We start from the raw sequence: 10,526 nt of genomic DNA on the forward strand, positions 1-10,526 counted from the left end.
CACAAGACATAGACAGAAACACATACACACACACACACACACAAAGATGAAGATATACATACATATATGTATGATGGATGAGGAAGGAAGGAGGTAGCTAAAGTGGGGAGGAGGCGTTAATTTTGGGTGTCTCTCTCTCTCTCTCTCTCTCTCTCCTTCTTCTCTTTTCTTATGTATGTATGTACTTTGGAGGTGTGAGAAATTTGTGAGTGAATGAATGAATTAAAACAAAAGAAAGAGAGCCAGGAAAAGCCCTATTTTGGAGGAGGAGAAGAGAAGAAGAGAGAAGAGAAGGCCCTCCCTCCCTCCTTCCATCCCAATCAATCAATCAAAAAAGCAGAGACAGACAGGTCCATCCATCCATCTCCTCCCCCCCCCCCCCAAATGGTCTCTCCTTGATACTCTCTCTCTCTCTGACTGACTTTCACCCATGGCTATGGCTAGCTTTGCATCACCTTCCTCTTCCTCTTCTTCTTCTTCTGCTTCATCATCATCAGCTTCTCTCCCTCGCTTCCATCTCCTTCCCCCGTCTCAATTCTCCTCCATCTCACGCCTCTCATGCCCTCCTCTGCTCCGCCGCCATCTCCTCTCTAACCCCAACCCTAACCCTAACCCTAGCCCTTGCCCTAACCCTAATTCGCACGCTAACCCGAACCCTGCATTCTTTCTCACTTCTCGTACCCGAGCAACTGTGCGTCCCGATTATCTCGTGGATGTGCCCTCCCTCAAGTGTAAAACTGAGCTCGAGGCTGACCCAATCCGCTTGTGGGATCGCTACTTGAAATGGCTTTACCAGCACAAGGATTTAGGCCTCTACCTAGACGTGAGCAGAATTGGGTTCACTGATGAATTTGTCGCCATCATGGATCCGGAATTTGAGAAGGCGTTCAAAGCTATGGCCGACCTCGAGAATGGAGCAATATCGAATCCCGATGAGAAGAGAATGGTGGGTCACTATTGGCTTCGGAAACCTGAACTTGCACCCAATGGTTTCCTTAAGAAGCAAATCGAAGACACTGTGGATCGGCTTGGTAAATTCGCCGATGATGTCGTTAATGGCAAAGTAAGTTCTCCTCTCTTTCTCTCTGTATGTCTCTTTTTGGGAATATGCTATAGTATGCATTTTCATTGGGATATAACATGAGGGAAAGTGGATTCTTTTGGACTCATGGGAAAAATGTACCAAACTTCTTCTTGCAAGATATTGCCCTGTAACATGGGCACTGTTTCCCCTTTGATGATGGTGTCAGATTAAGCCACCACCATGTCCGGTAGGACGGTTCACGCAAGTTTTGTCTGTCGGCATTGGGGGATCAGCTTTAGGTCCACAATTTGTTGCTGAGGCATTAGCTCCCGACAATCCACCTCTCAAGGTTTGGATTTTCTTTGTTTGTAAGAAGACAATCTATACAAAAAATTTACACACACACATATATGCTTTTTTTATTGTAATATTTATTGAGAAACAGGATATAGGGTTAGATCCCATATCCATCTCTTTGTCGTTCTATATTTAGCCATGCCCACTGTGTGTGCGTGTTGCAGATAAGATTTATAGACAATACTGATCCAGCTGGGATTGACCATCAAATTGCTCAACTTGGCCCAGAACTATCTTCTACCTTAGTTGTAGTTGTCTCAAAGGTTTGTGTTTTGTTTGATCGTTGCCAGGACTTTTTCAAGCACCAACGAATGGAAACATAGATTAAAATTCCCTTCATGTTTCGCAGAGTGGGGGCACTCCGGAGACACGAAATGGGTTGTTGGAGGTGCAAAAAGCATTCCGAGAAAAAGGACTCGATTTTTCAAAGCAGGTCATATTATTTGTGTTTATTTATTTGGCGAAACTGTGTGACATTTGGGTCTTTTCACACTTATTTTTTCCCTCTTTTTGCTGATATATGTGTGGTTTGATACTCATATGGGAAGAGGTTTGATTGGCTTATCTGGCAGGGTGTGGCCATCACTCAAGAAAACTCATTACTGGACAATACAGCAAAAATTGAAGGCTGGTTGGCTAGGTTTCCTATGTTTGATTGGGTAGGGGGCCGGACATCTGAGATGTCCGCCGTAGGTTTACTCGCTGCTGCTCTTCAGGTATTTTTTTATTTAACATTATTAGCATTACATTATCCTTTGTTTCGATCACATCACATGATCAATGAAAAATAGCATTACATTTAGATCAAAATGTTACATTATCCTTTGGATTATGAAATTGTCATTTCTAGGGAATTAACATCAAAGAAATGCTTGCTGGTGCCGCTATTATGGATGAAGCAACGAGAATTCCTTCGGTTTGTATAGTCTAGATCATTCTTCTTTCATACATTTACTAATTTACTTCTCTGTTTCTGTCGCTTATTGTGATTACGTATAACTGACTGTGCAGATAAAAGAAAATCCTGCGGCACTGTTGGCTCTATCCTGGTACTGGGCATCTGATGGGGTTGGTTCTAAGGTATTGATTAATGACCCATATAATTGACGTAAATTTAAGAATGATATAACTTTGTACCTGATGTGTAGAATGTGGCGTAAATTCTATGAGAGATTCAGCTTTCTTTCAACCACATGTTTGAGGATATGGTGTATCGAGTGTGACTTAGCAGTTTAACATTTTTTGTTGATCAGGATATGGTTGTGTTGCCATACAAAGATAGCTTGCTTCTTTTTAGTCGATATCTGCAACAACTAGTCATGGAATCATTGGGGAAAGAATATGATCTGGATGGGAGATTGGTAAATACTCAAAACATTTCTTGCTAGTGTGGATTCACGCTCTTCAATACGACATTTCTATATGTTTTGTGATTGATGACCAATCTTGTTTCTTGCAGGTGAACCAGGGTCTTGCTGTGTATGGAAATAAGGGCAGCACCGATCAACATGCGTGAGTATCAAAAATGTTGCTAGCTTTTTGATGTTCACTTTGTTCTGTCCTATTTTGAAGCGAAACAAACTATTGATAAATATGGGACAATTTCACGTGCAGATACATCCAGCAATTGAGAGAGGGTGTGCCCAACTTCTTTGCAACCTTCATTGAGGTGCTTCGAGACCGACCCCCTGGTCATGACTGGGAGCTAGAACCAGGCGTGACATGTGGAGACTACCTCTTTGGGATGCTCCAGGTGTGATGATAACATCGAGGATATGATCAAATGCTATCGTTTACAACCCTTGGGTTGTGGAAAGTGAATTCATAACCCCATTATTTTAGTAAAGAGAAGTAGTGTCAGTTAACTCTTTAGTGTGATGACCTCAAAAAGTCGAAATATGAGTGCTTTAAAAAAAAATCATAGTAACATTCAACCTAGCATTTGTTGGAGAAAAGTGTCAAGTTAAGTGTCGGTGGAATGGTGTCAAAGTAAAATAATATGAATGCTTTTATGATCAACTTAACATTCAACCTCAGTGTTTTAGACTCGAACCCAGGACCACAAGGTTATTAAGCATAAGCATTACCACTATATATTTTAGTTTCTATTTATAATTTTTACTGGGCATAAAGGAGGCAATTAATGATTTCAGGTTGTGCATTACCATGTAATATTGTCTTGTTCTATTTCTTATTACTACTGTGATTGAAATTTTACAGGGAACAAGATCTGCCCTTTATGCCAACAAACGGGAATCCATAACATTAACAATAGAGGAGGTAACACCAAGATCCGTAGGAGCCATGATCGCGCTCTATGAGAGAGCTGTTGGTCTCTATGCAAGTCTCGTAAACATCAATGCATATCATCAACCTGGTCAGTTTTCTCCATTTGAATGTCACAAATTTCTCAAATTTTCTTTTTGCTGTTTTTTTGTATAGAAATCATGCCCAATCTCGACCAGGAGTTTCACTTTTGTTGTTTCAGGATACAAATAGAAGTGAAAATTTGACCTAAATTTGCATATTTTGTTTTTTCGTTGTTGTTTCTGTATATTGAGCTATATTCAAAATTTTGACCTGAAAATTGCACTTCTTTTGCAGTTCATGTAAATAGAAATTGTGGCAAAATGTGATATGTTGAATTTGGCAGCTTTTTGTGTTTGGTAAAATTTAATGAGATATTTTTCTTCCCAAAGTTGGACCAGAAAAATTGCAATTCTTATGTGTTTGTCATACCAATATTACCAAGATTTGGTTTGACATTGGGGGTGACACTTTGATAGGAGTTGAGGCTGGTAAGAAAGCTGCAGCCGAAGTGTTGGCACTACAGAAGAGGGTCCTTTCAGTTCTTAACAGTGCCAGGTAAAGGAAATTGATGTGGCCATTAGCTCATCATGGAAGCCATTTAGAAAGGGGATAGCAACCTTCATATGATGTGTGTATTTTGTGTGAAGATAAATATGCATGTACATATATGTAAGTGTGTGCGTGTGTACACACACACACACACATGCATCCATCCATCCATGCATATATATGGTTTGATTCCAACTTGATTATATATATTTTAATTCAGCTGTAAGGATCCCATCGAGCCTTTAACTGTCGAACAAATTGCAGAGCGATGCCATGCTAGTGACCAGGTTTTAGCAGTTGTCAATGCACAAAGTCTTTTGTTTCTGCTAGGAATTTTAAAATACAGAATTTTTTACCTTTCTTGGTTTTCTGGTATTCTTTCTTTCAGATAGAGATGGTTTATAAGATAGTTGCACACATGGCGTCCAATGATAGGCTCGTGATTGCCGAGGGACAATGCGGGTCCCCACGAAGCATTAAGGTTTACACAGGAGAGTGCAGTGTTGAAGAGCTATATGTGTAGAAGGGATGTGTCGATTCGGCTACTACCTTAACACCACTCTACCTTGAAGTTGAGATGGAATGGTCTGAGAGCCTGTGTAAAATAAAAATTTGAACTCCCAATTGGATCAAGATCAATCTTTTTGGTTATAACACCCAAGTGGAATTTTGTCATTGTCTAGTTTAGTTACATGCCTTACCACTTGTAATAAGAAGAGTGATATATTCGCATGTATATCAGTCATCAAAATGCCTTCAATGGAGATACGATACACATCAATCACATAATCTGTTTCATTGCTTTGACTTTTAAAGTTCTCCAATACAATGAGAGCCTTTTTTTTTCGCTTGCTATGAATTGTGCAATCATTAACTTAGATGGATATCAACGCAATCAACCGTTGTGTATCTTACCTTTGCTTTCAAGCTTCATCAATGCAATGTAGAAGTAATATTGCATAGCTATGTGTGGAGCATGGTATTGGTATGGATGATATGTCATGAAAAGAGGGGTATGTTTTGGACATTTAATGTTATAGACCAATTACAAGTAACCATAAATGTGATGCTTGAGAGGAAGAAAAATGTTTTTGTGAAGATATCATTGGGATGAACAAGTGCCAACTCATGTCTTATGTGGCCAATGAAAAGAGTTGTACATTGAATATGGTAGATGGGTTAGTTGTTAACGCTATAATATATCATATAGATAAGAATGTTAAGAGTGTAATCCTGGGTTAGATCGTATTTCTCTCACTGACTTGATTCCATATTTGCTCATTTTAGAGCACATGAGCTAGAGCTCTTCTTGTTATCAAACCCTCTTTTGCAATTGTGTTTCAACACTCTACTAATGATAGTATAATTGTTTGTTAAATATCTATGGATGCATCTGAATTGTTTTTTGTGAAGTATTTAACATGGGTACATCTATGGTCACAATGTTTTGCACTTGGTTTTGGATTACTTTGAGCTCATGGACACTGTGCTCGAATAGATGTTGAGCCTACAGGAGGAATCAATCCAAAGAACTTGACAGCGACATCCTACAGGAGGAATCAATCCAAAGAACTTGAAGGTGACATCCTCCGGGAGGAATCAATCCAAAGATCTTGACATCCATGAATCGCTCCACCAACTGTTATAGAATTGCTCATGTGAGAAACAACATATAATGCGGATGCTCTTCATGCTGTTTGTTGTGGGGACAAGTCATTCACTAGGTGGTGTTGTCCCTAATTCAAAAACCCAACTTCTGTTTGCAAATTCCTTGAGAATTCTACCGGATCAATATGAAGAGATAGTGAAAAACTGATCCTAATCCAAAGCTTGAAGAGTCAGTTGGACTTTGATTAGATGGATGGCGGAAGGACAGAAAGCACAAGTTGTTTATCACTATAGATAAATCATCCAGAGGAACAAATGGTAGCTATTGGGTTGCTGAAAAATCACAGGCCAAATTTGGAGGTTCCGCATTCTCTTGTAGATCGAGTAGAGAAGGGCTGAAAAATCGAACAAGAACTTTCGCTCAATGTGAAGAGGCCAAATGGCATTGTAAAATCCACAAAAGACATTAATACAAGTCTTTTTCAGCTTCTTCTTAACATTCAGTAAACTTGATCTAGAGGGTAAGCGTCTTTTAATTATTTTTGCTTTCTCATTTGCTACAACATTAATTAATACTTCGTTTAACTTAATCTTGTGTTAAACCAGAGCATTAAGTGTTGGGGTTGATAGTCATGGCTATTGAACACCATCTTTTTTCTATCTCAGTAAAGTATTTTCACACTTCATCTTTGCTTTCCTTGTCTATTGTGTTAAATACCTTAACATCTATGTTTAAGTGATTACGTCATGATCAAGTATTAAGTTTAGAGTTCGCTTACTCCTTGGCTCGACCGTACCCAAAAACGATATTGAATTGAAGAAGAGAATAAGAAAAGACGAGGGAAATAAAAGAAGAATCTAAATGTATTAACAAGAAGAACTAGATCACAAGAATATGTGGAAAGCTAGCATTGAACCGGAATGGTTCACCAATTGCTAGAGCACATGCTTATATAACATTAACAAACAATGCCATTGATATATTGAACACCTTCATTTGCCATGTGAACTTGATAGGCATGATCACATGATCACTTGCATTTGTGTAAGTTTCATTTGCTGCACCAAGTGATGATTAAAAAAATTATGAGGACTACCAGAATCAAACAAGAAATCACTCTCACGCTCTAAGGTCCTTTGAGACCTTCATTCCTCCTTCATCCTGCAATCATCCATCTTGGTTGGGAGAAACTCAAGTGATGATTAAGATAATTGTGAGGATGACCAGAATCAAACAAGAAATCACTCTCACATTCTAAGGTCCTTTGAGACCTTCATTCCTCCTTCGTCCTGCAATCATCCATCTCGATTGGGAGAAACTCGAGTGATGATTAAGAAAATTGTGAAGACTGGGAGAAACCCGATTCCCAAAATCACACTTTTGGCCTCTCGCAGTTCCTCATGTTTGGGACTCGTTTCTTTTGCCTTGATCAGGCAAACCTTCACCGCCAATGCCTTAACTTGAACTTGGGAGTCCCACTCATCTTCTACTTCCTTGAGCTCTACTTGCGCTCCCGACACTCGAGAGGAATCCCCTTCTCGAATGGGGTGCTCTCGAGTTAAGTGTGCACCTCCACACAAGCAACCTCGATCGTGTTGGGACATTCTTCAGTGTATACCTCTCCTCTCGCTCCTCAACTATGGGGTACTCACAAAAAAGATAAGCAAAAAGAGAAGCAACAAACATGTCTTGTGTTATTGTTTTGTTCAATTTCTTTTTGGTTCATGGAAACACCACCATTGAACTACGACATAACTCCAAGAACAAAGCTTCCAATGCCGAAAGACAAGAGCCGGAAATGAAGACCTCCGAAAGGTCGAAAACCTAATACAAAGAAGAGTCAAAGAAGAAAAGAAAACCGTAGTTTGTTAAAACCCAAAAAAGAAAGAAGAAACCTCCAATGCATTAAAATTCAAGAAGACAAATTGATGAAGCTTCTAAATGAGTGCTCTCCCTTCTTTTTATACGAAGACAACGTCCCATCTGCATTGAATGCATTTATTCCTCTTTTCCTTCAAAAAGAAAGGATGAATAAAATACTTAGTAATTTCGCACGTTGCATTGTAGAGATTCAAACTTTGCACCCTTTGAACCAAGTGAAGGACTCTAATTTTCTTAAATATATATGTCCAATCATAGATTGACACATGCGTGTTATTCGTGATATTCTCCATGCGCAATATTCTCAATATTCGAGAATATGAAATGGCCCCAAGAATATTTAAAAACCATTCGTTTTGCAAAATAATATAAACATTTTATTTATTTATTTAAATAAATTTATTTCACCAAAAAAAGAACAATTATTCATTAATAGATTATAAAGAGAGTTTATACAACTTATTTTAATTAATCAATTTTTAAAAAACGAATGTTTTTATATTTATTATACAAATATGATTAGTATGAATTTTGAAGATATGATTAGTTTGAAGTACTATTTTTAATGTCAAAATAAAAATATCCATAAATTTTGAGAGAATAAAAAGTGAGAAATTAATGAGCCGTTATTTTATTTTATTTATTTATTAAAAATAAAACGAATACTTATAACTTATAAGTTATGCATTTATTATAAAAATTTAGTAGCGTCAAGTCTCCAAGTCCCTCTTTTATTATCCCTATTTATTGTCAAGTTCCTTTTTTTTATCCTAGGAAATTAAAAAAGAGGGAGTTTTTTTGGGGGGGGAGGTTAAACGAATACTTGACCACCCATTTGTATCCGTATTCGTTTGCATTCGAATGGGAAACTCGACGAATGCAAATATGTCAATCTATGTGTACAATCTGTGCCTCCCTTTGCTTCCCCTTTTCCCCACGTTTCCATCCTTTTCCTTTTCCCTTTTCCCCCACGTTTCCACCATTTCTTTTTCCCCTTCTCCCCACATTTCTCACCTTCAATCACACCAAATCACCACAATGGTAGTGCATGGCGGGTGACGTGGCCATAAAAAATGTTGAGCAACTAGGAAACACCCTCATGTTATGTCAACCCTATGGTAAACGTGCATGTACGTTGCGTTATCCATGGGTAAGGTCTTTCCAATCCCATCATAGGGCATGGCATGCGGTGTCATCATAAAAAAATGTTGGGCGCCCACCACCCTCTTGGGACATCACCATTGTGGTAAACAACGACATATGCATGGGGCATCAACGTATCTATCCCTAAATTAGGGTTAAGTTACACAATTATTTAGACACACTGAGGTATCTAGTTTACATGACGACACATGTGGGTTTCTTAAGGTAGTTCACATGCACCCCATTGCCCACACACTCGATACAACCATATTGATATATAGTGGGTGTATTTTTTTTGGTGGGTGGTGATGCATTGGGTTTCAAATCAGGGGAGGATATATATATATACCTTCTCTAGGAGCCAAAGCCTTAGCCTTAGCCTTAACTGCTCATCATTTCTTTGTACAACTAGTGGGTCTATAACAATTAGTTGGTCTTCGCCAAAGGAAAGAGTTGACTACAAGATTTTTGCACTCGTTGTGATGCCCAATACTATTAGATCAATGTTGAGTATTGTTTCCATAAATAATGTCAAGTAGTGTTTCCATTGAAGATGTTTATCTTAAACATTTAGATGTGAAGACTTGAATGAGGAGATATATACATGCTCCAACCACAAGGTTTCTTAGCAAGAGGGTAGGAAATCGTGGTATGTCTCTTGAACATTTAGACATGAAGACTTGAATGAGGAGATATACATGCTCCAACCACAATGTTTCTTAGCAAGAGGGAAGAAAATATTGGTATTTATAATTTAGAAGACTTTGTATGGATCAATGTTGAGTGTTGTTGCCATAACAATGTTGAGTATTGTTTCCATTCAAACTCATTAACTTGAACTTTAGACATGAATAATGCATTTCTTCACGAAGACTTGCACGAAGACTTGAATGAGGGGATATACATGCACCAACTATAATGTTTCTCCGAAAGAGGGTAGAAAAACATGATATACAAAATTAAGAAGATGATGATATTCGAAGGTTGAAGCAATAATTGTCAAAGAAGTTTGACATGAACTTAGGTACAACAAAGAATATTCTTGGAATGCAAATTAGAAGAGACAAGCATAGTGAAATTTTGTAGCTATCTTGTAAAGAAGCTTGACTAGCTTCTGTTGGGGAAATTTACACACAATCGGCTTGGCCGAATGTTGTCCAGAGGACAGAAATGTAAAATTAGGAAATTAGCAAACGCCGAGTTCGAGTATCATGGGCCACCGACAGCTCGGCTGTGTATTAGGGGAAAAATTATTTAAACGAGGAGCAGTACCTCAGAGGAGAGGGAGAAGAAAACTATAGGCGGAAGCACTAGCTTAGTCATTCGAGATTAGATAAACTCGTAAGGTCACCAGCCATAGGCCGTGTTTTGTAATCTTTTCTGCCATAGTAATATATCTTATTTGTGCTTAGTTTTGCTGCATGAGTTTGTGCTTTGATCCATACCTATGAGTTTCACACCGCCATGTCTATCAAGACCTCGCTAGTGTTTTCTCTCTGAGCCCTGTATCTCTCTCGACGCCTCTGTTACGAGCCTTCACGTACCACGCCCTTGAAGACCGATAGACGCAGATCTATCGAAGGTGTTCACCCAAAGGAACGGGTAACACAATTTGGCACGCCCGGTTACAGCTGTGAGTGCATAGCGAACTTC

At 38.7% G+C, this 10,526-nt stretch overlaps 1 protein-coding gene across 1 annotated transcript; it reads left to right on the forward strand.

Annotated features, from left to right (window-relative positions):
• Nucleotides 1-397: 397 nt before the first annotated feature.
• Nucleotides 398-5,083, forward strand: PGI1 (phosphoglucose isomerase 1). The gene is made up of 14 exons (XM_087330259.1): nucleotides 398-1,063; nucleotides 1,251-1,373; nucleotides 1,546-1,644; nucleotides 1,731-1,814; nucleotides 1,954-2,097; nucleotides 2,232-2,297; nucleotides 2,393-2,461; nucleotides 2,635-2,742; nucleotides 2,841-2,893; nucleotides 2,996-3,134; nucleotides 3,602-3,758; nucleotides 4,168-4,246; nucleotides 4,461-4,527; nucleotides 4,629-5,083. The coding sequence occupies exons 1-14, from the start codon at nucleotides 431-433 to the stop codon at nucleotides 4,761-4,763; spliced, it is 1,956 nt and encodes a 651-aa protein (XP_087186385.1). The 5' UTR covers nucleotides 398-430; the 3' UTR covers nucleotides 4,764-5,083.
• Nucleotides 5,084-10,526: the final 5,443 nt, after the last annotated feature.

Source organism: Azolla caroliniana, unplaced genomic scaffold, assembly GCF_043228905.1.
Source record: "Azolla caroliniana isolate FFs.n. ecotype wild unplaced genomic scaffold, voAzoCaro1.0.p SCAF_14, whole genome shotgun sequence".
Taxonomy (NCBI): Eukaryota; Viridiplantae; Streptophyta; class Polypodiopsida; order Salviniales; family Salviniaceae; genus Azolla; species Azolla caroliniana.

What these genes read in the sequence shown, in the direction of transcription:
- PGI1 (XM_087330259.1), top strand. Translation starts at nt 431, where the DNA reads ATGGCTATGGCTAGCTTTGCATCACCTTCCTCTTCCTCTTCTTCTTCT. An exon ending in ATGATGTCGTTAATGGCAAA is followed by an intron (nt 1,064 to 1,250) that starts GTAAGTTCTCCT and finishes TGATGGTGTCAG; the next exon opens with ATTAAGCCACCACCATGTCC. An exon ending in ACCTCTTTGGGATGCTCCAG is followed by an intron (nt 3,135 to 3,601) that starts GTGTGATGATAA and finishes GAAATTTTACAG; the next exon opens with GGAACAAGATCTGCCCTTTA.